Source organism: Plectropomus leopardus, chromosome 16 (assembly GCF_008729295.1).
Source record: "Plectropomus leopardus isolate mb chromosome 16, YSFRI_Pleo_2.0, whole genome shotgun sequence".
In the NCBI taxonomy this organism is placed as follows: domain Eukaryota; kingdom Metazoa; phylum Chordata; class Actinopteri; order Perciformes; family Serranidae; genus Plectropomus; species Plectropomus leopardus.
In genome coordinates, this window is record NC_056478.1 from 30,771,034 (window position 1) to 30,797,752 (window position 26,719).

At 38.5% G+C, this 26,719-nt stretch overlaps 1 protein-coding gene, 1 long non-coding RNA gene and 1 other non-coding gene across 4 annotated transcripts; 1 reads left to right on the forward strand and 2 right to left on the reverse strand.

The window, feature by feature from the left end:
* Positions 1 to 4,072: 4,072 nt before the first annotated feature.
* mep1a.1 (meprin A, alpha (PABA peptide hydrolase), tandem duplicate 1) lies at positions 4,073 to 26,042 on the forward strand. Of its 2 annotated transcripts, XM_042503053.1 has the most exons (17): positions 4,073 to 4,695; positions 4,952 to 5,131; positions 5,244 to 5,298; positions 5,406 to 5,500; positions 5,880 to 6,074; positions 17,206 to 17,257; positions 17,376 to 17,416; positions 17,690 to 17,765; positions 19,840 to 19,957; positions 20,111 to 20,286; positions 20,982 to 21,203; positions 21,360 to 21,506; positions 21,622 to 21,837; positions 23,429 to 23,893; positions 25,551 to 25,724; positions 25,804 to 25,883; positions 25,978 to 26,042. In XM_042503053.1, the coding sequence occupies exons 1-16, from the start codon at positions 4,675 to 4,677 to the stop codon at positions 25,851 to 25,853; spliced, it is 2,283 nt and encodes a 760-aa protein (XP_042358987.1). In that variant the 5' UTR covers positions 4,073 to 4,674; the 3' UTR covers positions 25,854 to 25,883; positions 25,978 to 26,042. The 2 variants fall into 2 exon arrangements, with proteins under 2 accessions (XP_042358987.1, XP_042358986.1); XM_042503052.1 differs by lacking the exons at positions 4,073 to 4,695; positions 4,952 to 5,131; positions 5,244 to 5,298; positions 5,406 to 5,500; positions 5,880 to 6,074 and adding exons at positions 16,940 to 17,014; positions 17,103 to 17,127 and having other exon boundaries at positions 17,213 to 17,257.
* Positions 5,057 to 8,700, reverse strand: LOC121955206. The gene is made up of 3 exons (XR_006106614.1): positions 8,628 to 8,700; positions 5,907 to 6,010; positions 5,057 to 5,120 (listed from the first exon to the last, which is right to left on the reverse strand). It is a non-coding gene; the product is annotated as an uncharacterized LOC121955206 (long non-coding RNA).
* On the reverse strand, positions 8,085 to 8,166 carry trnas-gcu. The gene has a single exon. It is a non-coding gene; the product is annotated as a tRNA-Ser (tRNA).
* Positions 26,043 to 26,719: the final 677 nt, after the last annotated feature.

The following is a 26,719-nucleotide window of genomic DNA, read 5'->3' on the forward strand; positions in this document are numbered from 1 at the left end:
ATGATATCTAAAGAACATTTTGAGAAAAATTTCTAGAAATTTGTCACAAATGTTTGAGTAGACACAAACATTTACTCAGCAATGAGCTAATTAGAATTTGGTGTTTAAAGGTCAAGGTCACTATGACCTTGCATTCGTCTCATTTTCGTAAATGCAATATCTGAAGACGGCCTTGAGGAACTTTCCTCAACTTTGGCACAAACGTCCAAGAACAAACTAATTAGAGTCTTTAGAAACATGTTTTTGACCGTAACTCAAGAAAACTCAAGAACAATCTTAAAGCTGATGACCGTGCAGATCTTCTGTGTGGGAACAAGCTATATTTTCATAGACATGGATGTAAACTGCAAGTGCAACTTGACTGGTGTGTGGGGGGCAATCGTATGGTCGTCTATAGTTAAATGTCGTCTTTCTAGTTTTCATGTTTTTGAAAGAAATCACATCGATGTGCTCAGGGTTCAACAATCAACTAAAAGTTGCATAATGTTGCTTTAAAAGAATTCATCACACCTAGCAATGAGTTCAACCACACCTCCTCACTCAGGTTAAAGTTTCTGTCCCATGCCTGTTCAGACTTACTCTGAGACCTTTCCTTAATCATTAGCTTGGACTCCTTGCTAGAAATCTTTAGGCCTTTAGGCGTTAGGAGCTCTCTGAGAGGATCCTCAGAATGTCTGTGAATATGGCCCCAGGTTTCAACCTTCTTGGTAGTTATGGCCAAATGAAGCCTCGCGAAGCATTTTCTTTGTTTTCTGAGCCCACTAAATAGCTCTCTCTGATCCACAAAGTGTTGAGAGCACATAGAAATCTCATTCCTTAAGCCTTTTTCTCTAAACCAAGAGTGCCATCTAGTTTGTTTAGAAAATAAAGAAAATGCTTCACAAGGCTTCATTTTCCATCACCACTTCCTGGCACTTTCTGTAGAGCTCTGGCCTGATTAAAGAGGACTCAAACAGTAGAAACTAGCCTGGTAAACATGATGAGGAATGGCTTTAGGATGTGTATCTGAAGAAAAGATGCTGCAGAAGCTTATGGAAGATTAAAAAGACAGATTTAATATTGAATATTTCCCTTTTATTATGGGCTTGAGTAAATGCAGCAAATTCCCAGCCTCTTAAAATAGATAAAAGCATTTCAACACGTCTGATATGGAGTTGAAATGTCACTCAACTGACAATGAACATGACTGCATGTGTCATAGCTGGTGCATTTGGTTTGTTTATAGCTGTAGCAGTTTACAATCAATACTTTATTTAGATCATGACTGTAGTTCTTTTTGTACAACATATGACGTAGCTGTTTTTTTTTTTTTTTTTACTTCTACTGTTCATTTAAGAAAACCTTTATTACTGGAAAAATCAATCTTTAATTAACATGCTGAGGGATTCAGTGATATATCCCGGAGAGTAATTTATTTCTATGATTATGTAATGATGTTTTAGTTGAAAGCACTTCTGCCAGCTGAAGGGAACTCAGATCACATGTTTATGGTGATGCTGATTTTCATTTGGATGTTTTCGGTGGATGCAGCTGCAGATACAAACTGTAAAATGCTTCCTCGTGTAAACTTTTCAGTTGCTGGGAGAGTGATGTTGTTAATAGTGAAGACAATGTATGTACACTACATATTTTGGGTGTTATCTCCTTTCTTTAAGTGATTTTTGAAGAGGGGTCGTTTATAGTAGATGTCAGTCAGCACAGGCTGGAGTTTGACATGAAAGCGAAGCAGTGTACTGCTGCGGATGGGGGTCAGCAACAAAATGTATTTTAGCCACCAAAGATATTCAACATCAGTTTAAGTGTACACTATGTTAAGAGTATTTTCACTGATATACCATTCCATCAGACAGCCTGTTTTGATGGGGATTCATTTCATGGCTTTAGTAGCCCGTTCATGGTCTTGTCAGTTAACAAAAACATTTGTTAACATCATTTTACCTCTCTGAACACAGGAGCTGCTGCTCCGCTGCTACGATCAGTTTGTGTCATTGTGTGACTGTGGTGATTCAAGTGATAACACAAACTATAGAACTGGTCAAGGCGCCATCTGCTCCTGTGTTCAGAGCTGAGCAAAAAGTAGTAAAACCTACAAGAAAATGACATGAAAGTTTAAGTTTAAAAAAAAAAAAAGAAGAAAAATTACCTTAAAGAAGTGCTATAAAAATCTAATAAATCTGTAACATTATTTGTTTTGTTGAACATTTTGTGGAACATTTCTTACTAAGTTGCTAGTTGTTTTTCACCAAGTTTTTGAAAAACAAAAAAAGGTATTGCTGGGTTAAACATTTGAAATCTGGCGCTACTTCGCTTTTCTTGTGCTGCTTTCAGACGCCTCTCACAACTACTTAAACATTTGAACTCTGAGAAAATTGGTGTGATTTCTTTCAAAAACATGAGAAAAAAGGCAATAAGTAACTTGGTGTGACATGTTCCACAAACTGCAAAAAAAAAGAGATTTTGAAAAAAAGACTATGGTAAAATGTCTAGGGAATAAAATAAAAAAGCTAGGGAAAATGTATGTATAATTATTATAATTGTATATTCAAATGTATGTTACAATTTTTTTTTTTAAAAATGTGACTTTTTTTTAAACAATTTTCAGGACATTTTTTTTCTACTTTTCACCAATTCTCACTAAACTTTGGGTCATGTCTTCTGTCTTTGCTAATTGCCTTCCAGCCATGTTTTGGAAAAGAAATCAAGCCAGTTTGCTCAAATTTAAAAGGGTTAAACACTTGCAAAGGGCGTCAGAAAGCAGCACAAGAAAAGTGATGTCGCTTTCAAAGGGTAAAATCGCTGGAATCTTCTCAGCGGAGTCTGGCTTCCAAGACAGTGAATTCCAGTGGGAAAACAAAGCAGGATGGGATATCACACTGTTTGCTGTGAAAATACTCTCGATACAGCGTGAGACTTTGTTTCAGTGGCTAAAACGTTGTTGCTGACCCCGGTCCACAGCAGTGCATTGCTTAGCTTCTGCGTCACTATTCCAGCCTCCTTCTCTAAACGGCAGGTGTGCAGATAGATATCTACTGTATGTAACACACTGACTGTGGATAACGAAACCGTACCAACCCCCTCGAAAAACTAGAATCATCCCTTTAAGAGCAGCGCTCGGGGCATGAGGATAACAGATGTGTTGCAGGGAGAGCATATCAACATCTGGGTCCCTCAGTTCTTTTCTGTGCTGCAGCAGAGCTGCTCCAGCCGCTTCACTCACGCCGTCACCATTTTGCCGCTTTGACAATAAAGTCATGTTGATTAAAGCATGAACTGCTAGAAACTTGCAACACTGTATTATACTGCTCACATTTATGCACCTCCAAATATATTAGCTTCTCTGAGCTAGACTCCAGCGGTCGTGAAAAGCAGACACGTCTCACTGAATTTAATTCTGGCACATTATATCACCGTTGCACTTTGTACTGAGTTGTGCAGTGAGGATGTGATGGAGTTATAATGGCCAGGCCACCTAACTGTTGTTCATACCTGAACAGCTCATATCAATAAGCCCAAATCACACCGATGCTGGTTCTTTCATCTTTAAGGCAACAGTGTATTCAAAGGGTGAGTCAACTCAGCGTTACACTCCTGTAGCTCATTATTCCTCTGATGCTGTCTTTCATGTCAGATGTATTTCTATTGCAGTATTAAATCATCCTTAAAGTCCTTTCCTCCAGGTCTTGTGTTTATTTATGACAACATGATTTCAAGATGATTCTAGCTTCAAAAAAAAAAAAAAAATTCGAAATCTAATAATTTACTGTAATTTGTGGAACATTTGTGACCAAGGTGTTCACTGCCTTTTTCTCCCATGTTTTAGAAAGAAAAAAAAAACATTCACGGCAATTTGTTTCAGGTTCAAAGGTTAAAACTGTTGTGAAAACAGGCTGAAAGCAACACAAGAAAAGTGAGGCCGACATAAACAAACTTTAAGGCAACTTAGAAGGACATATTTAAGGGGATTATTGGCAATATGAACTTTTCTTTTTTTTCTTATTTCTATTTCATCTGGTTTATTTTTTTTTATTTGGTTTATTTAATTCATCTATCTATTTATGTATTTATTTTTAGGATTTTATTTTTATTTTTATTCTGCCCTGGCAATGTTTTAAGTCCATAACTAGTACTATTAATTCTGTGTTTACCGCAAATACTCTTCGAACAGCATTTATTCATACTGGGATGGGTTGCTGTTGTTACTTCTGTTTTGTGATCGTCTCTCTCGTTTGTCTGGCTTTGGTTCGGTATTACTTTTTTGGCTCTTTTTTGTCATGTTACTATGCGTAAAACTCCTCTCACTACTGCTTTGCCTTGCTTGTCAAAGCGCTTTGTAAACTCTGTTTTTACAAGGTGCTACATAAATAAAGTTATTATTATTATGTCGCAATGCACCCTGACGTTCTCATGCAGCACAAGCCCAGCCCTCCAGCCCGAGAGTGAAAGTGAGCGCGGCACGGCGGCTGCTCTCTGACTACCTGCTGACACAGACTACAGTGCTGTGTTTGGCGTGTCAGGTGTCAGGAGTGATCCTGGATCCTGGATCCTGGAGTTGTTTTTCTACACACACGGCAGAGTCAGAGAGGAAGGATGGACACGCGGTGCAGCTGGGACACGAGGAGGAATTGACCGCATTGGGTTGGAGCGACTAAGACAAGACTTAATAGTGTGTGAAGAATGAACAGCAACCAGCAGGAAGTAAGTGTTGTAATAGTGAGGAAAGACAAACAGACAGCTTAGCTCAGGCTGTGTAACACTCTGGCAAACAGTTAACAGGTGTGTGTGTGTGTGTGTGTGTGTGTGTGCGTGCGTGCGTGCGTGCGTGTGTGTGTGTGTGTGTGTGTGTGTGTGTGTGTTAGACTCTGGTCAATCTGCAAAAAAGCCTAGAAAATAACAACATGCAGGATGCAGACCATGTGAAATAAAGATGTAAAAACCCTGTCCCATGTGTCAGACATCAGCAGACTTACAGGAGACAGAGTTTGGAGGTCCTACTCTGTCCACACAGAGGAGGATCATCCACTTCTCCAGCGGTGAAACTCTGGAGGAGAACAGCAGTGAGGAGGAGGAGGAGGAGGAGGAGGAGGAGGAGGCATCATCACGTAGAGCTCCTTTCAGTGACGCTGCACAGAGGGTAGGGCACAGAGGATGGGACACAGAGGGTGGGACACAGGACACACATGATGTTAGACGTCAGTGATTGGCAGTCGTGTCACCAGTTTCTCTTTCTGTCTCTTGTCTCTCAGACCAGGTTGACATTCAGGAATGTGGTGCTTCTGGTTGGGAGGATCTCTCTGCTGAGTACGTCATGTGACAATTCAACAAAGCACATTAAATCCATCAGTATGCTGATTTACAGCTCTGATGGAGGTCTCACTGAGTTATTGTCACATTGTTGCCATAAATAGCATGTGATCTCCTTGGAGAGAGACTCGCCGGAGTGCTGGGACTGAATGCAGCCAAATACCAGTACGCTATAGACCAGCATCATCGGGACCAGAAGGTGAAATGCAACAGCAACAGCACAAGCGTCAAAAAGTTAACACTACCGGGGATGTATGATAAAGGTTTTTTTTCAACCAGCACTGATAATATTCTGCTCCTCAGGATGATAACCAATCATTTATTGCTCCTCAAGCCATAACTTATACAAAATCACATCATTTCCTGCTCCTCAGGCCAATAAGCAATACAATAACTGACACGATAACCGATACAATAACTGATACAGTAAGTAACCTGATTACTGACACGATACCCGGTAATCCTCATTACAATAAAAAAAAATAATAACCAATGATTTCCTGTTCCTCAGGCCAATAAGCGATACAGTGACTGATGGTTTCATATAATTCAATCACTGCATTTCATCTCACTCATAGAAAAAAAGCAGCAAAGCCACCACGAACCTGATGGAGGGACAGGCAGAGACGATCCATCTGTCCCCTGGACGGGATGCCGGTCAATATGGAGCGACAGGAGATGTGAGACGCCCTGCTGATTCCCAGGGGAGCTGTGGAGACAGACACATGGACAGAGGAGAAGGACGTCAAAACAGAGCCTATCAGGCAGATGAGGATCCCTGAAAATAAAAGTCAGAGACGGAAAGGAAAGGAATGAGGGCTGTGATTTGTTGTGTTAAAGGTGCACAGAGTAAAAATAATGCTTGCTGAGAGCACGGTGGGGGCTGTTAGTTGTGTGGCGATGAACATCAAGAAAGGAATGACATCGACGAAGTGAAGATTTCAGCATGATTAATGCTGTAAGACATGGTGCAAGACTGTAGTTTTGTTTGGGACCAAAATACACAACAAGTACTTTATCATGACTGCATAAACAGCTGATCAAAGAGAAACACTGTGCTGCAGTTTGCTGTTCACATGTCTAAAGGGGAAATGAAATCTCAAAATTTGAATAAAGTGAAACATGAGAAACAATAAAGCGATGAAGTTAAAACTTCAGATTCGCAGCTTCTGAGTCCGCAGTTAAGGGGATTGTTAAGGGAAACGTATTTTGCAATATACTTAAAAACTGATTGTAGGCTTGTTGCAGCTCCTCCTGTGGTGAAAGCATGTTAGATGTCAAAAAGAAAAACCTCAACTTTGTCTAAAATCCACTTCTACATTTGTGAAATGTTTATTCTATTTGTAAAAATGAAAAAAAAAAGGGAGATTGAACTGCATATCTCACATGAAGGCTGATCCCAGAGGCTGAAAATTAATTAAAACCCAGTGTCATAATTCCAGATTTGTGAAAACATTAACATTAACATTACATGACAAGAAAATGAAAAAAAAAAAAGCTGTGGGGATATTATTTGAAATTATGTAACAAAAAAGTCCTAAAAAAAAATTTATATTTTTATTTTAAATTATTTATTTAAAATCATGTTACAGTAAAAAACGTTTTTTCCCTCTCTTTTTTTGCACTTATGGCCATTTCTTGTCTCCTCATTTTTTGCTTTATTTTCAAGTAAATTTCTTCTAACTTTTTTAATCTAATTTCTTGCTCATTTTGGGGCATTTTCTTGCTCAAGTTGTTAATTGCCTTCCTCCCATGTTTGTGAAATAAATTAAGCCAATTTGCTTGCTTGCTTGCTTGGTATCAAAGGCTTGATATAGTTCAGATTTGACTAGGGGTGTAAAAGAACAGCTATTTGTATTAAACTGTTTGGTATGAAGCATTCAATTTGATACACATTACATACCGAACAAAACATTAGACTATCCTATTTCATTTGGAAATTAGATTATACTGCATAAACTCCACTAAAGATAATATTCTCAGTGCTGCTGTGTGCAACGAGGCAGACTGAAGGCAGCACACATGATGCTGTCTGTCTCTCCAAACCCAAACAATCTACATTACACTATGCTGGCTCCTTGTAAATGTTTTTTTATTAACCCTTAGGGCCCATTTTAATATAATACACATTATATCACTCTGCACACAAAATGTGCTTTTCAAAATAAAGCTTTAAAAACCTTTTTTATCTTTCATTGAGTTCATTTTTTAAGTAGTAAGTAGATTTGTTTTTTTATTATCATAGCCTGGTCATATGTCAATAATTAGCAGCAACACTGAATGTGACAGTGCACCTATTGGAAATTATATTTCACAATTTTGCTGACACTGAGCTGGGAGCTGAGAACATTTTGCCAAAATTATTGCCATATGCATGAACACAGCCAAAATGATTTTTTTTTTTTTTAAGAAGAATTAAAGATGTGTAAAATGCACCAAACAGTCCCTTTGGGTTGACACAGTTACCAAAGCAGAAATAGACGAGCCTCTAATAATCTACAATCGGCAGCCCAATGTGGTCTTCTCGCGAAAAATATGAATCACAAGCGTAAAATATGGTTTCAGACAACGGTCGAGGCTTGACTTTGAACATCTAAGGCGCTTTCGCCACAGTAAGAAGTGCAAAAACGTGATAATCGGTCATTCAGTGCCTCAAAAACCCCGCTCCCCTGAGCCGCTGTATCGGAAGCTACGAATCGGAGGCTAACTTCGGAGTCGCGAATAACATACCATTATTGCACAAATTTAAAATAATGCTGTTTATTGCTGAAAAATAAAGATATCGACGAGGATGGGATTCGAACCCACGCGTGCAGAGCACAATGGATTAGCAGTCCATCGCCTTAACCACTCGGCCACCTCGTCCGCGGTGCATATCGTGCCAGCGAGGAAGCTAATCACATCTGCTAAATGTGAAACACGTCCGTTAGCCGTCATGGCAGTAGCATGTCGTGCTAGCGTAAGCTTACTTTAACCTTCTACTAAACTATTGTAACGTGCCCTCACATTGTGCTAATGTTGACTTCGACGCACATTTTCAAAGTTGTGAATGACGCATGCGTGTCATCTGAAATACCGCCTTTTGCATCACTAACCGAGCACAACACACCCACCGTCGGCTGGGAGAGTTAAGCTGCGACGTAAATGGGTACAGTTAGCATTAGCTGAAGTTTTCTGCAACTAGCAGCTAAACTAGCATGTAGTTAGATATAACTTTGTCATTAGCCTTAGCTAACGAACACGTGTTGCCAACCTTCGGTGCTAACGTTTAGCTTTCCTTAAACCAGTCAACAGAGAGCGTGCTTCTTTAGTTTTTTCCTTCTTACCGTATGGTCAGCCCGTCGACCGTCTTCAGTACTCGGTCTGAGCTCGGCGTCCCGGGCTGCAGGTTGTGGTGTGGGTGACAGAAGCCTTGATGCAGGGGAAAACAGGGGACACGCCCCCTCAATATTTTTAGCACGTGCATTTGTCCCCTCTAATGCACTGGAATAAACAGTCTCTTACAGGGCTCTGATCCCCCCTAATAAAAACACGACAGACGTCAAGATTTTGCAGTCTGTTCTGTTAAAGCAGCCTTGAAAAGATAAGATTAGATAATCCTCTATTAGTCCCACAGTGGGGAAATTTCCAACATTGCAGCAGCAAAGGGATAGCAAAATAGCAAGATAACTGTGCAAAATAAACTATATTAATAAATAAGTACAAAAAACGTGCAGGATGAAGATGAAGGAAATAAGCACAGAGGACGACATAAACAAACAATATATACAGTATTTAAATATAAACTTAAATTAGAGTATTCCTGTGATTTTTGCAGTTTAGAGAAGGAAGCTATAACTCATTTGTTTTTTCTTTTCACTGTGAACATTCAAACTTATTTTGGACAGATATGAGGTCTATATAAACAGAGAAATTGGTAGTAATGTACAAATTAGAGTATTTGATGTTATGTTGTATTTTCATTTCAGTGGGCTGTATGTTCTATAATTCGACTCCTCATAATTCTTAAAAAAGTTTCACATCTTCAAATCAAAATGGACTGCCTTGAAACCCTGCTTTAACTGCAGTGAAGATAGTTTTATGTTGGATATTCGACAGACATTCGCTCCTATGCTACATATAAAAAATTAATAAAAGTTATTTGGAGATTTATAATGTAAAAACAAGAGGTGTATCTCATGCAGCCAGTGGAGTACTATCATCCCACACTGATTTTGGGTCCATTGGTCACATGACCTGGGAGCTATTGAGCTAAAATGCTAATATTTACATATGAAAAATTAATAAAAATTATGAAAGGTGTAAAATGTAAAATCAAGAGGCAGGTGGACAATAGTGTCCTCACATCAGAAACGTGTGAGGAAAAGAAGAATACCTTGCTGCAGGGCTTGGCAAACTTCAGACTAACATATTTTACTAACTCTGAGTTAAAGCTCCCCGCTCCATCTCCTTTTCAGGCAATTGTTAAACAGGTAGATGAAATGCCTTCAACTAGCTATGCATGTATTCTTCCCTGTCTGTCTCCATGTAAAGTAATTGTTGTAGAGGTAGATGAAATGCCTTCAACGAGCTGTTCATGCACAGGGAACACAGTGGAGACAGTTCCCTTAAGAGAAAAACAAACTAATAGTCCTGAGCAACACGTGACGATGCCAAATACTGAAGGCGTCGCAAATCTTAACAGGTGTGAGTCCGAGGATAAGGCTGATGTGAACAGCTGTGAGCCGGATGACAAAAAGATTTAAATGGTGTGATGAATCCAGGTAAGCAGGTAAGTTTACACATCTTAATGTACATGTGGGTCTTCTCCAGGTGATCTGGTTTCTTCTGAGGGTGCAAAGATGTTGTGAATTAACTTGTGTAAATAAGTCAGTCCTCATTTATTCATCTCGTGGAATCGTACAGGGTACGTCTCCGGTAAAATGGGATCCCTTTCGGGCCTTTGACTTGTGCTCTGTAATCTAGTCCTTTTTTGCGTCTTCTTACATTGCTGGTTGCTGCTTTGTCGATGTCCATATTTCCTTGAGGGTTCTGGTAATCCATGGCCTCTGGTTGTGAAATGCTTTAACTCTCCAAGCATCCCAACTCCAACAAGACCGCCACATGGTGACTCTTTCCAAACACGGGAAGCAACTTGCTACAGCACATCACATTTCCACCATCGCACTTGTCCTTAGCCACTGTTAATCACTAGAGTTCCCTGTTCGGTTGGATCGTCATAAAGAGTCACCTGGTTGAATGGTGCTGTGCAGGATTTAGCCAAGTTTCAGTGAGTCAAAGGATATTACAGTTCCTGATATCCTGTTGGAAAACTGATGTGGCACGGAAGTCGCTCTATTCAGTTTCTAACACCTGTAAACTGGCTGACAGGATTCTAGTTCAGGTGATATCCACTCTTGTCTATTTTTTCCTCGATGTTTAATGATATTTACATTTGAAAACCTCAACCTGACTTGCCAGCAGTTAGCTGGCCGTCTTGTTGGGGTCGGGATGTGTGGACTGTTAAATCACTTCACAACCTAAAGCCAGGGATTACCAGAACCATCTGGAAAAGTGGATAATTAGAAAGCATTTGCCAGCAATGTAAGAAGATGCAAGATCAGGACTAAATTAAAGAGGACAAGTTAAAGGAGCGGATGGGATCACCTTTAACTGGAGTTTTACCTCGTATCACTCCACGTGATGAATAAATGACTGATTGACTGAACGCATGTAAAATGGACTTAAGAAACCATGTGAGCAGGCAGGGTCTTCGTGCCCATGAGGGTTTTCCTTGAGGTGATCTGGTTTTTTCCCAAAATTCCAAGGCTTTATAAAAGGATGAACCATTGTGGGACATCAAAAAGGTCTCAAGTTTAAGTCCAGGTAAGTTTGGCAGCACGGTGGCTCAGTGGTTAGCACTGCTGCCTCACAGCAAGAAGGTCCAGGCCGTCTCCGGTCCTTTCTGTGTGGAGTTTGCATGTTCTCCGCATGTCTGTGTGGGTTTTCTGCACCTGGTTAAAAAAAATATATATATATTAATATAAAATAGAAATAATTTGTTGTTGCAAATATGTCTGTTTTAAACCAAACATCTAGTTTATTTCACGAAAGAATGCGACTAGCCTTCGTCATGACTATAGGCTGGGACTGACAACATAATTTATCAACACGCGAGCTCACCGTCTACGATCCAGAATATCATCCAAAGATTCAGAGAACCTGCAGAAATCTCTGCACGTAAACTGTGACCTTTGACCCCTCAGCCTGCACTGATGACTGTGTGCAGGACATTCATCCACAGGCTCAGGGACACTTTGGAAAACCATTGTCATTTTAACAGATTTTTGAAGAAAACATTAATTTAGCTATTTTCTTTTCTTTCCTTTTTTTTGGCTGATTTCTCAAGAAAAGCTGATGTCACACAGTGTAAAAGGGCCCCTGTCCTAACTTCACACCAAATTCAGTCAAAAAATATTAAGGTTTTTGATTTGAACGTTAAACATCTTTTCTCTAAACTGGATTCAACTGAATATAGAGGTTAAAAAATGAAGATCAAGGTTATATGATGAAGCTAAAGACAAAACAAACAAACTAAAGAGTAAAGAAAAAATCTGTTCAGGCAAAATTTAGTTTACATTTAATTAAAAAAACAAGAGTCATTGAAAGGAAACATATTTAACAGCAAGAAAACCAACATCCCTCAGAGCTCCAAGACAAAATAAGCTCTTCATCAATTCAGGATTTAGTGAAAATAAAGTTTTTCTACAAAATGATCAGACATTTGATTGAAAAAGAAATGTTTTTCTTTAAAAGTCACACCATTTCTTTTCTCTTAAAGTTCTGCCGTTTTTTTTCTGTAAACTTTTTTGTTGACTTTAAGGAAAAACATTAGGTGACCTTTATAAAAAAATATCTCCAAATTTTTTCTGTACAAATAACCAAAGCATTTTGGTGTTTTATTTTCCTGCTTTCCTTTTAAAGAAAAAACAAAACAACTACTAAAAATAGCCAAAAAATTTATTTTTTCTGACGGTCTCTGAACACATCACCTGTTATTATGCAGGTTTGTGACATAAAATTTCATGACTTTTTCAAATCTTTGAGGACATATTTAGTTTTCCCAAACTTTTCCAGGCCTGGAAAATTCTTTTTTCCTAAAATGGCGGCCTGCTCCTTTAAAGTATGTCTGAATGAGTGCATAGACCTCAGAGCTGCTCACTGATTGGCTGGCGTCTCATCGAGGTTTGGGCAGGTTGGACACCTCCTCCACACACTCGTCGTAGGCGTCCTGATAGTCCTCGTGAGGTTTGATGAGGATCCCGCAGACGAACCCAGATCCTGAAACCACAAATATTAAAAATCATCAATACATTTTAAAAAAAGAAAAATCAACACAATTCCTCTTAATAAACTTCATGTTTTTAAGTTTAACAGAAACAAAAGTTTGTTCATGCATTTTTTTCTAAATTTATTTCAGCATTTCTTTTTTCCACATATTTATTTATTTACATATTCCTGTATTTGCTCTTACATTTATTTATTCACATTTATTTACATATTTCTTCACTTATTTCTGTATTAACATCTATTTCCCTATTTATTTACTCTTGTATTCATTTACACATGCATTTCCTTTTTATTTCAGTATTTGTTTATTTATTCCTGTATTTATTTATAGATATATTTCCCTATTTACAGGACATATTTCCGTATTTATTTCCTATTAATTAATCTATTTTAACATGTGTGTGTATGTGTATGTGTATGTATGTGTATTTATTTATTTATTCATACATTCTTTTCTGTATTTATTTATTAATTTTTATCTATTTATTTCGGTATGTCCATTTATTTATTCCTGCATTTATTCATACATTCATACTGTACATTTTTACTTTCTTTTATTATTTTTATTTTTATATGTATTTATTCAAGTATTTATTTAAATATTTGTTTATTTATTCCTGTATTTTTCTTCATCCCTTTATTTTCCTCCCGTTTCCTGTGTTTATTAATACATTTTTTACCCTACATAATTATTCCTGTATTTATTTACACATCTATTTTCCCATTTACACTATTTAGTCCAGTATTTAATTGTACATACATTTCCTACTTATTTATTCCAGTATTTCTTCATACATTTATTCATTTATTTTCCTATCTATTGATTGTTTTCTGTATGTATTTGCACATTTATTTCTCTATTTATTGACTCCAGTATTTATTTATGCATTTATTTTGAAATAAATGGACACTACAATAAATCAATCAATTAAAACAAGAATAAATTAAAAACCAATAAAAACAGGAATAAATACTGAAATAAATAAAACGTAAATAAATACATTAATAATTGTATAGATAAGTAATGTAATAAGTGATGTTTTAAAAAAAAATATATCAATAATTACCAGAATAAATAAATATGGAAATGAATGATAAATGTATGAACAAAAACAGTATTTTATATTGAAATAAATAAAAATGTACATTCAGAAAACATAATTAAATGTAAAGATAAATAATGAGATAAAAACATTTAGAATTTAGAATTAATACCAGAATTAAAATATATAGATAAATAAATAAACGTGGAAATAAATTGATAAATGTACAAACAAAAACAGGATTAAATGTTAAAATGAATAAAAACAAAAATACATAAACGAAACTAACTTACTTACTAAATTAATAAAAATGTAAATACTTAATAAATAAATGATTTATTAAGTATAAATAAATGATTATGCTAATTCTCGACTGATCACTAATGTCCGTCTGTCGGAGACGCGATGAGTTAAAAATCAGACAGAGACACTGCTGGTGGTTCGTTGTCATGGCGACGGCAGACTCACCCCTTTGGAGGGGATGTAGGCGTACGGCAGGTTTCTGTCCTCACACATGACCGGTAGGTGACAGGAGACGTCAATGGGCAGCGTGTCGCCGGCCAACACCACGATGCTGCAGAGAGACGCATAACACACACACACACACACACACACACACACACACACACACACACAGTGTGTCTCCATCAGTCTGACTGGTTTCTGTGTGAAGAGACAATAAAGTGACGGAGCGGCCCTTTAAAGTGTCTCACTGAGGTGAAAACATGCCGTCTCACCCTTTCTCTCCTTTGTTAATAAACTTCTGAACTTCTTTCACTCCTCTGCGGATGTTCTTCACTTTAGCAGCTGGAAAACACAGAAAAAAAAGCCTCAAAATTTTGTTCAAAACGAAATAAATAAAAACAAAACCATAATTTTTACAGCCAGGGTTTGTACACATTTTTGATCAATAACTTTCCAAGACTTTTTCAGGACTTTTCCAGGACTCTGAGGCACATCTTTAAAGAGCAACATTCTCAGAAACGACCACTGATGCTCCTTAGCGGTTCTCTTTCATTAGTATAATAGCTTTTTAAATTTATACTATTTTTAAAGATGAGCCCAGAACAGGAATAAAACGGATATTTCAATATAACTAAAGGACTGTTGGTTATTTAAATCCACTCAGCGCACTTTTGCACATCTGATTGATAAAAACAAAGACAGACACATGAGCAAACCAACAATTTAAACCATTTCTGATAAGACTAAAACAGACACTGCTTCCACTTAAAAAAATGCCCAAAACATAACTTAGTATGAACATAATATATGTTATATATATAAATATACAAGTATTCATGATACATTAGTGCGTAAACAGAATTTTGTTGTACTTTCAATCTGAAGCTCATTTTCATTACTTTATAAGTTATTTGAATCTATAACTCATTGCATTTTAAAATCTTTTTGAAACTTCAGCTGTGAGGTTGCAGACGGAGGTTCAGTTTAAGAAGTTAAAAACTGAAACAATGCTGCTGCCGTGTGACCGAAACATCAAACTGCAGCAGACTGAACCACAAATATTCACATCACAGATTCTGATTTGAAAAAGTTGGCCGCTGCACAAAACGAAAATATAAACATAAAACAATTATCTGCAAACTTTTTAAGCTATTTTTTAAAAATTTAATTAAAAATGAGTTTGTAAAAACTGAAATTAGTACCTAAAAAAGGGTCATCTAGCTTACTTGTGAGCTGTGACGTTATAAATATTTGTAGTTTTCAGTAATCATTATTGTGTAGACATAGATTTCTTTATCACTATAATTAAACATTTTTTGACAAGTTTGCAAAAGAATTAAATGTATTTAACACTGGGGAAAGAAATTAAGTACGTTTACACAAGTGCTTTTTCGCCCACTTAAGTACAATTCTGAGGTACTTGTACATTACCTGAAATTTTTTATACTTTTACTCAACTACATTAATGTGACAACTTACCCATTACACTGCAGATTTAGATTATGAATACAAAATATAAATCAACTGAAATAGTTACAATCAGACTGTTAAGATCAAAAAATGCTTAATTGAAACCCATTCAAACTGTCATTTTTGATCCCACAGCCATCGAAGCAGAAAAACATGACTTGTATTATTTCTGGGCATCATTCTGGGCTTTTGACTTGGAATTTGTCATTTTGACTATTTTCCACCTGATGAGGTCATTTTGACCATATTTGGCATATGGAGGAAATACATGCTATTTCCACTAGGTGACCTGTCACAATCAATGAAGTTGCTGATCACTGACATATCCCAGACTGTGATAATCTTTTAAAAAAAAATCAACATCGCATGAAAAATATAGAAAATAATTTATTTTTGTGTTGGTGTTTTTTTTCAATATCTAAAAACTAATGACATCATTACATACAGTCATTTTAAGGATTAAGATTGTGGGAATTAATGAATATTTCATATTAATAATTAGGAGTCATGTTGGTTAAAAACGATAAACTCAATTGAAGTAGAAAGTAATATTATTGTATAATATTCATTATAGCAAGATTTTGAAGCACATTACGTGTGCAGAGCGGTATGAGGATTAGACACTGCACGAAAAACAATTATGTATAAAATCAATGTTGCTGCGACGCATTGACATATCCCAGGCTGTGAGAAAATAATAATAAAAAAGTAATAACCTACTTACGATGAAGCTTATTTAAAATAATTCATTTTATTCCGTCTAAAAACATAGTGGCATCATAACAAAAACTCCTCCACAAAGTAGCAACTTGTAACGACTTGGGATGAAAACGTGTTTGCGATAAGCTGTTCAGAGGTGGCTGCAGAGTGGCGCTGGCAGTGTTCGGGAGGAGCAACCATGCTTTTGAGGTCAAGATGTGTGGCCAGCAAAGTAATTTCACAACCAAACACAACCATTGATTACCAGGACAATTTGGAAAAATGAACAATTCTAAAGCATTCAGCCAACAATAGAAGAAGACATAAATGTTAAAGCAGCTGACGGGATCACATTTTCCTGGAGTTGTATAATTCCATGTGACAAATAAATGATTGATTGATTGACTGATTGATTGATATTACAAAACCAGATAAATAACAAAGATAACAAGCAAAGGCAGTGTTTAAAATGCATTTAAGTGCAGCCATTTGCACATGAGCACACACTTCATAAATCATCACCAATCAGTAACACTGTTGAGTCAAAGTCCTTCACGTATAACCAGCATGAACTTCATGGGGAGCCAAAGGTTACATCTTGTCAATGTGCAATTAAAAGCAAAGCAGCAACACTGACTGGACACAGCAGGATGATGAAGCGCGTGCTGCTATTGTTTGGACTGGTAGCCCTAACTACTTCATATACCGTAAGTGTGCATGAACTACCAGTAATTAAGTGAACAGGATATTATATGGCCATTCAGTGACTATTTACACTGATTTTGCTTTACTCAGATACCTGTTTCCCCTGAGGTGCATGGTATGTCAAAACATTTTCTTTAAAGAATAACGGATGTTGAAAGACTGTGAAAAGAGTCTGAGCCATGTCTGTGTTTGTGTTACAGAGGTGTATGAGAATGGCGAGGATGAGAACCCAATCCTAAACCTGGGTGAGCTGCAACATTTCAGTTTGATCCTGTTCCTGTATTTACAGTAATATTGTATAAAATATTGCATCAAAGTTTGTACTTGTTGCTGACATAAATATAATGCCTTCCCATGATGCAGGATCAGACGCCAACCTGATTGAAGGAGATATTTTAATTCCAGTAAGTTGTATTTTAGTGGTAATATTTTCTTATTTTTGAGAAAAAGGCTTTTGCTTAAACATTGTTGTTCCTTTAATCTTTTATTGCCGGCTTTGTTCCGCTGTTGCGTGCAAAGATATATCTGGCTGTTGGCACTGGTCTTCTTGATCTTTAATAACTGCAGTAGTATATCTATTTCAGATAACACCATGGGTTTTATTGGATGTTTTTATTAGCCTTGATTAGGTTTTAAGCTCACAATTGTTTATGTCCTTTCTCTCTTTCGTGCAACAGCAAGGAAAGAATGCCCTGATTGACAAAAGATACAGATGGAAATTTCCAATTCCTTACATTCTGGGTGATGATTTGGGTAAGTTTATTTTAAATATTCAGTAGCATTGTATGTAAATATTAACTGTGATATGGCCCAGAGTTAGTCTAACTAGCCTCTAATGTGTTCAGTCCATAAACTGTATATAAAGATAGACAACATGACAGCTCCCCCATAGTGTAACTTTTCAATCTGGATTGCCCCCTGGTGTCTTTCTGAAGTATAGGTCATAAAGCCAGCCCCTCGATGTTGGTGAATGAACACTGGCCAACCTAAAAACTCTAAGTGCATGTCAAATACATGTTTCCCAAAGATGTTTTTGTGCAGCAGGTGTTGCTTCTAGATAGATAGATAGATAGATAGGTACTTTATTGATCTCAAGGGAAATTTAAGTAACCAGCAGCATAATAAACATACAGAATAGAATATAGACCAATAAATATATAAGCAATATATACAGAGAAAAAGAGAGATGCAGAATATGCAAAAGCGCAAGATATAAAACAACAATAACAATAAAAACAGTGCAATACCAGTAAAAACAGTGCAACAGTGCAAACAGTGTTCATCTGTGTGAGGAGGAATTGAAGAGTCGTATGGCATGTGGGACAAACGACTTCCTCAGCCTGTCAGTGGAGCAGGACAGGGACAGCAGCCTGTCACTGAAGACACTCCTCTGCCTGATGATGATGCCGTGCAGAGGGTGGTGGGCATTGTCCATGATGCAGAGCAGTTTGCTGAGAGTCCTTCCCTCTGCCACTGATGTGATCGAGTCCAGCTCTGTGCCGACCACAGAGCCAGCTTTTCTTACCAGCCTGTCCAGCCGAGAGGCGTCCCTCTTCTTGATGCTGCCTCCCCAGCACACCACAGCATAGAAGAGGACACTTGCCACAACAGACTGGTAGTACATCAGTAGGAGTTTCCGGCAGATTTTGAAGGACCACAGCCTCCTCAAGAAGTAGAGCCTGCTCTGAGCCTTCTTGAGGAGGGTCTCGGTGTTGAAAGACCAGTCCAGTTTGTTGTCTAGCTGCAGCCCGAGGTATCTGTAGGTCCTGACCACCTCCACATCAGACCCCTCAATGGAGATCTGTTGCATAGGCGGCCTGGACCTCCGGAAATCCACCACCATCTCCTTGGTCTTGGTAGTGTTGATCTGCAGATGGTGGCAGAGTTGACAGCAGATCGCGGAGGGTCCTTCTCAATTAAAACTCACAGAAATAATCAAAAGTAGTCCCATTGGTCTGACAGAGTCACTTTAAATTATTATTTTGAGTTTACTTAAAAAGAAATGCAAGAGCGTCTTTACTGACCAAAAACTAGTATAAAGAAAAGCATCAAAGAGATTTGAAAAGAAAATGTCTTCAAAAGATAAAGTTCAGCAAAGCTCTGATGAGCAGCTGCGGCTCTTCTTGTAAAATTGAAGAAAAGAAAAAGGTGCAAGCTAGGATACACAAGAAGCGCCGCAGTGAAAGGGAAAGAAGAAAAGAAAGCCCTAAGCTAAGAGCTCACTAAGTTTTAATCTATGCATTTTGGAGTGCGAATTGGAGGCGGGATAGCAAACCTTTGCGCTCCACTGACAGCACAGCAAACTCACATGTTTGTTTAATTGGGGTTAGCAGAAATCTGGCAAAAAAGAAAAAAAGAAAACACTGGCAGAATTTTAAAATAGATTACAACCTCCAGCAACAGCTCTATGTAATAAGCTCCTACCACCAGATGACCACAACATATCGCTATAGAGCAGGACGTATCACATCCTAAGAAAATGCACGCACAACAGCTTATTCTGAACTCGCAGATACCTCCATTTTGTCAGTGCTTTCAGCATAAGAGTGCAATGCTAAAATTCACGGAACACGTCCTGATGGTGTCAGATGAGAATGCAGCTGGACAGAACCAATGGCGTTGTTATTATACTCTGCTGGACAGCTGGATGATATGGCTCCAGGTGGTATTACTTGAAAACAGATGGTTGGAGTTTATTAAGGGATGTTTGCCTAATGACACACTAAAATTAACTGACCACCCCAGCTCTAGAAGACTGTCATCAGAGTACTTCAAGAATCCTCAAAGACTTATTTGTATTGTTGTGACTGTTCCTTTTACTTTTCAGATCTTAATGCCAAGGGCTGCGTCCACCAGGCTTTTGAAATGTATCGGCTGAAGTCTTGTGTTGACTTCAAGCCTTATGAGGGAGAGCAGACATTCATCAAGTTTGAAAAAAGAGGAGGGTAAGGCTACATTTCCACAATCTGCTCTTGATAGATGCTGAGAGATGGATAGAGTTAAAAATTCAAATGACCTTATGACTCTCAGTCCATGGAATCTTAACCTGTGAGTGACTCAAGCTTGAATCATGGATTCGACTGCTTCTACTATCACAGGTGTTTCTCCAGCGTTGGTGACCAACAGAACGGCCAGATACTGTCTCTTGGCTCAGGTTGTGACCACAAGGCAGTGATTGAGCATGAGCTACTCCACGCCCTGGGATTTTACCATGAACAGTCCCGCACAGACAGGGATGACTATGTGGACATCTGGCTGGATCAGGTTATACCAGGTATGTCTAGGAACTAAATGCTTCATCCTTTGCTTTCTAATGTCATTCATGTTATGTAAAAACAAAACAATGCTATGACATTTGGTGACATGCTGGCTAGTCACTTTGAACCCAGAGATGATACCATACAGCAGGGATACTCAGCTCGCTTTGCTTGGGGGCCACCGGAGGTCAGAGGCCAGTCACAGCAGCACCATGCATGTTTATAGGATTTTCAGACACATCAAAGATTTTAGGATGTTTCTAAGATTTTAGGACATTTCTAGGTATTAAGACATATTCTTGATTTTGGACATTTCTAGGACTTTAGGATGTGTATAGATTTTTCAGGAAATTTCTAGGATTTTAGGATATTTCTGATTTTAGGATTTCAGGATTTTTCTAGGATTTTTGGTACATTTCTAAGATTTCAGGAAATTTCTAAGATTTTCAGACATTTCTAGGATTTTAGGAAATTTCTAGGATTTTAGGATATTAGGGACTAGTACCTAAGCACTATTTTGATGCTACTTTATGCTTTCTTGCACCTTAAGTATAAAAAAATCCCACTGTGAATCAACCTGTTTTTATTGGTAATTAAAAAATGGTGGTGGGCACCTGGCACTGTATTGGGCACCAGATTTAGCCATATGTCTTTAATCCTTCTGGCATTGTGTGTGGTAATAATGACTACACTGACATGAAATTTCCCTCAGGACTTGAACACAACTTCAACAAATACGAAGATGACTACATCACCGATCAAAACACGGCATACGACTATGAGTCTGTCATGCATTACAGGCCCTTCTCATTCAATAAGAATGAATCTGCCCCTACTATTACCACCAAAATCCCAGAGTTCTACAACATCATTGGTCAGTATCTGGACTTCAGCGAGATGGACACCCTCAGGCTCAATCGAATGTACAACTGCTGTATGTATATGTTGCATGAATACATTTCCCACACTGAAAATAGACAGTGCAATATTATTGGTCAGAAATGATCAGAGTCTTTAAATAGTATGATTCATTGTGTATTTAGTACACAGTTAACTAAACCTTTCAAAAAAACTCCAAATCCCTCCCTAGCCCATCCCCTCACCCTACTGGACCAGTGTGCCTTTGAAAAAGCCAGCATCTGCGGGATGATCCAATCCTCCACTGATGATGCCAACTGGGTCCATACCAAGGGCAATGAGGGTGCAGAGGATCACACACTCATAGGAAGATGCAAAGGTCAGTTGAATAGTGTCATAAAAAGGCCCAGTTAATGATTATTCTGTTCTGACAGCATTAAACAAATGAGCAAAAATAAAGTTTGTCTTGTCTTTACTTTTTGATGATGCTTTAGATGCTGGCTTCTTCATGCACTTCAGTACCATGACTGGAAGGCCTCAGGAGTCTGCTCTGCTGGAGTCCAGGACCCTTTACCCCAAGAGGAAGCTCCAGTGTCTGCAGTTCTTTTACAAGATGACCGGAAGCCTTAAAGACAGGCTGGTGATCTGGGTCAAGATGGATGACGGCACAGGCACCGTTCGCAGAATGAAGAAAATACACAGCTTTTATGGTATTTAAATGGGCATGTTTATGTAGGACACATATCATAACAGCAGCTACCCAACACACAGCTTTTCATCAAGGGAAATATTCATTCGAACATTTGTTTAGCTGCTCAGCTGCTCTCAGCTGATATTCAAATCAAGTTATTTTACGATATCATTAAACATATTTGTAACAGTCATGTCTATGCAGGTAGTAACATCATTCACACACAGTGAGGGTTGCAGGTTTGGGAATTGGAAGTTAAGTTTGTTTCTGTGTCATCATTTTAAAGAAATAGAGCAGTGCAAGAATGAGTCCTACAATACAGAAATGAGCCAGCAGTTTTGCACTTCTGGTTTTCTTGTCTCAGAATCAATAGGTTTATGAATTGGTTTTTGGTTAGATGTCTGAAGTAAGGTCCTTGCTTGAAACAAGTTAAGGGGTTTTTCTGGGTTAGGGATTAATTTTAACATATTTTTATCCCAAGTCATCACATATTAGTGCTTTTCAGTGGACTTCCGCATCTACATATTACGCTCTAGGTACATGGCTAGGTACACGCTACATTCCAGGATGCATTTATTGTGAGGTCCACATAAGCACATGGTGGGTTGGTGCTGGATGTGATTATGCTCCAGCAACAAAGCACGTCAACCAGCCCCGGGACATCAACAAATACACATGCTGGCACGCATGTTTAGGATTAGGTGAAGGAGGCACATGGTAAAATATTGAAAAAAAATCACATTCAAACGGGAAGCAAATACTGGACTACTGCATGAGAGTCTGGGGTTTATTGGACCTACCCACCAGCCCTCCCACCCACCCTATACAGAACATCACGCTCCTTATGTTACATCATTACAGGCAGCGTTTTAACTCCACTCAAGAGGTGCCTCCCATCCGTGTTCATGTTGACGTAGCATGTGCCGTCTGATTGTCCCGTAGCGCATAATAACACCATGACCAGCTCTCTCTTGCCATGTTCTCAGCTGACGCTATCCAGCAACATATCATGCCGACATGACAGGCGCCATCAGTCTGTCCGGCAGCATACAATTACAGTGCCACTGATTCTGTCCAGTCATGTTCTTAGCTTTTGTTATGATGTGGCTTTTGGCGTCAGGATCTCATGCTGAAAGCACTGACAAAGCAAAGGTATTTGACGACCTCGGAATGAGAACGGGCTGAAAATTTAGAGAAGCTAGTTGGCGGATTTTATTTATTTTTACCTTAATCAAAGTCAGGCCAGGAGTTCCCTTCTGCTTCCAGTCTTTATGCTAAGCTAGCTACAGACTCAGACTTAATGTTCCATCAATGTGTGGATTTGCATGAATGGTGGCACCTTGTACTTTAGCCGCAAACTCCAGTGTGTGAATGTGTTCGTGAATGGGTGAATGTGACTACTGGAAAAGCGCTATATATGTACAGGTCCTTTTACCATTTACCATACAACTCTTGGCAAACAAATGAATCAAAGTATCCTTTATAGTTAATACTGTAACATGACGACTACGAGCAAATGTTGGCAAAACCTCACTACATCACTGTCCCACTACTAACAAGCCATACTGCCACACTTTAAGATTTCTTCTTGTCTCTTCCCTGTCACCCAGCCGATTCGGACCACAAATGGAAGATTGCCCATGTCCCGTTGGAGGTAGGGGTAAAATTCCGATATGCTTTCCAAGCTGTGCGTGGTGATCCTTCTGCATCCATCGGTGGCATCCACATCGACGATGTCAGCCTGACCGAGACACGCTGCCCAAATGCCGTGTGGACGATCCGCAACTTCTCCAAGATCATGGAAACAGCTGACCACAATACATTCATTGACAGCCCTCGTTTCTATAGCCCTGAAGGCTACGCTTATGGTGTCCGTGTCAGGCCACTGTCAACTTACAGTGATTACACTGGGGACTACACTGGACTGTACTTCTTCCTGTATAACGGGGACAATGATATGGTCATGCAGTGGCCAGCGGTTAACAGACAGGCCACCTTGGTTGTGATGGACCAGGACCCAGACATTAAGCTGAGGATGTCTACCGCTCGGAGTCTCACGACTGATTTGAAAAAGAGTAAGTATTTCTTATGTTTTATCCCCAGACAGATTAGGATGCTAAAAAAATGTGCTTTCAAAAGCATACGGTAAAAACATGAAAGGTAAGCAAGGAAGGAATCTGGACAGTCAAATCTGCTGAGGACAAAATCTCCAAATGCTTTCGTCCAGATCTTATGAACAGTCCTGAGGTTCTTGGTGTATTAAGACAGAAAGCAAAGCTGAATTTCATTTAACTCTTTTTTTCTGCAGTTTGTGTTTATATAACAAATTATCATGCCTAGTCAACACATATAAGCACTTCATCAGAGAACTGTTTCAATTGCATATTATGCTCTAGATGCAGCAACAACGTCGGGATATCGACAATAGCACATGATTGGGATTAGAAAAAGAACATCATGGTTTGGCTCAACATTCACACAGGAAGTGAACACCGGGTTGCTGGGTCAAAGTCTAGGGTTTGTTGGACCCATCTAACAGCCCTCTGGCCCAAACCTTAGGCCCATTTGTGCTCCTTACATTATGTCATTGCCAGCAGCATTTCAAAATGACGCCGTCCAGCATATCATACAGCCATGAGAGGTTCCATCCAACCATGTGATCAACTGACACTGCCTCTCTGCATGTCATACTGCCACAGCAGTCGTCATCCAGCTGACCAGTGGTGTACTATCACACAGTGGTGGGCCATGCATTTCAACCTTAGGCCTTCAGTGACATCCTACTTAGTCCTGCCTAAATTAATACACCTCATAATAGCATCAATATGACACTACAGCTTGAGAATCCATACAGAATCACACATATACATTACATCACCCATAATATAGGCTAGTCGAGCAACACTTAATTTCGGGAGCATTTAAGATCACTAATTTTTAGCATTTTTGCCATTTTACTTTGTTACCCTTGATTTAATACTAACGAAATAAAAATGACAAAAACATATTAAAAATACAAATAAAATGCTTGCACTCACCGACATGGATCTCCTCCACAGCGCCTGCTTATTTGAAAATAAAATCCATCCTTCTTTCTTTTCTCAAGACGACTTCAATGGCTCTGTTGTACATTTTATCTGTGCGTTTCAGTTCCATCCATAAGTCCTTTTCTATGGACATGGAGGCTAATGCTGAAAGCCGTGTCTGTCCGGTCATGTTTCTGACATAAGTTTTAAGATGCTTCAATGCTGAGAATGAGCGCTCAACAGAGGCAGTGGACACAGGGATAGTCACAGCCAAACAGGCCAGTGCGTAAAGTTGTCCCGTACTCTCACTCAGATTTTTGCTCAGAAGAAAATCATGGAGATCAGCGGGACTTTTCCCTTCAAAATCAGGCATACATTACAGTCAGTTCTGTTTAAAGGTCAAACAGTGTTGGCTCTGTGTTAGGAGGGTGCTTGCAGGATTTTTTTCGTCTTCCCATTTACTCTTAATGCATTCATTTATCGAATGCTCAAAATATGGTTTTCTCCTCTCAGGCTATAACATTGCCCTCGCGAGCAGAGATATTCTACATGTGAGCTTGGCAGAGATATTCCGCTCATGATGAGTGATAGTGATATGTCTTGGTAGACATCCCCCTCCTAAAAAAACTCGAGCATCACACATGCCAGCTTTCAACAATATGAAGGCAGATGTTCTTGATTGACTCTGTGTTGTTTTGTCCTCTAGCACCAGATGGAAAGTATTTGTGGGACAATCCCTCCAAGGTGGGGACATTTGACCCTTCCTGTAACTGCTACAAAAGTGAATCTTGGGGCTGGAGGAACTTTGTGAAGCACTTTGACCTCAGGCGACGCAATTACCTCAAGAACGATGACCTCATCATCTTTATCGACTTTGAGGGTAAGTGATCTGTGTCAAGGATTGTTTGTGTTGTGTGCTGGGATTCAGACGTGACAAGTACTTCTGTCTGTGTCCACAGATATAACATCACTGATCAAAACGGAGGTTCCCATTGAACCAAAAGAGTGAGGTCACACAGGATTTTATCATTAATGTTTGGTAAGACATTGGACAATTCTCTTTCACAGATTGTTGTTTACTTGCTCATGATCATGTCAAGTTACTTTGTCTTTTTTCCTTTTAAAATAATCAGATGCAACATATGCAGCTGGGACGACAAGAACAACCTGTGAAAATGTAGAAAAGATGGAAGATTACTGCTGTGACACAATACCAGAGTCATACACATCATTTATAAAACCGAAACTGAAAAATGATTTTATACATGATCTAAATACATAAAAGTTGAAATACTGTTTATGCCTAATACATTTGGAGTTTATTGTGACGTTCTTTCTTATTGATCTGTTGTCTTAATAAAAAGTTATTAAATTGCAGCTGTTAAAGAAGAAGGCTGTGGGATTTTTCTTTTGTTTTGTGATGTAAAAATGTCTGCATGTGGGTGACCATTACAGTTAACCCTTTGAAACCTAAGCAAATTGGCTTGATTGCTTTCAAAAACAGTGGAGGGAGGTGATGAAACAAAAAAAAATGACCCAAAAAGTAGCAAGACATTAGTTAACAGTAACAGAAAATTACCTGAAAAAAACAAACAAACAAAAAATGACGAAAAACACAGAAATTAACTGGAAAGAACACTAGACAAGTAGTCATGTTTTAAACATAATTTTACATATATAATCATAATAATTATAATAATGTTTTTCCTTAGGTTTTATTCTTTTTTTTCAGAGATATTTTTCCCAAGCTTTTAACATTTATTACCAAGTTCTCATTGCCTTCTTCCCATGTTTTTAAAAGAAATCACAACCTCCAGGTTTCAAAGGGTTAATTAGAGGACGGCATGCTTAAAGCTTTACATTCATAAACTAGTG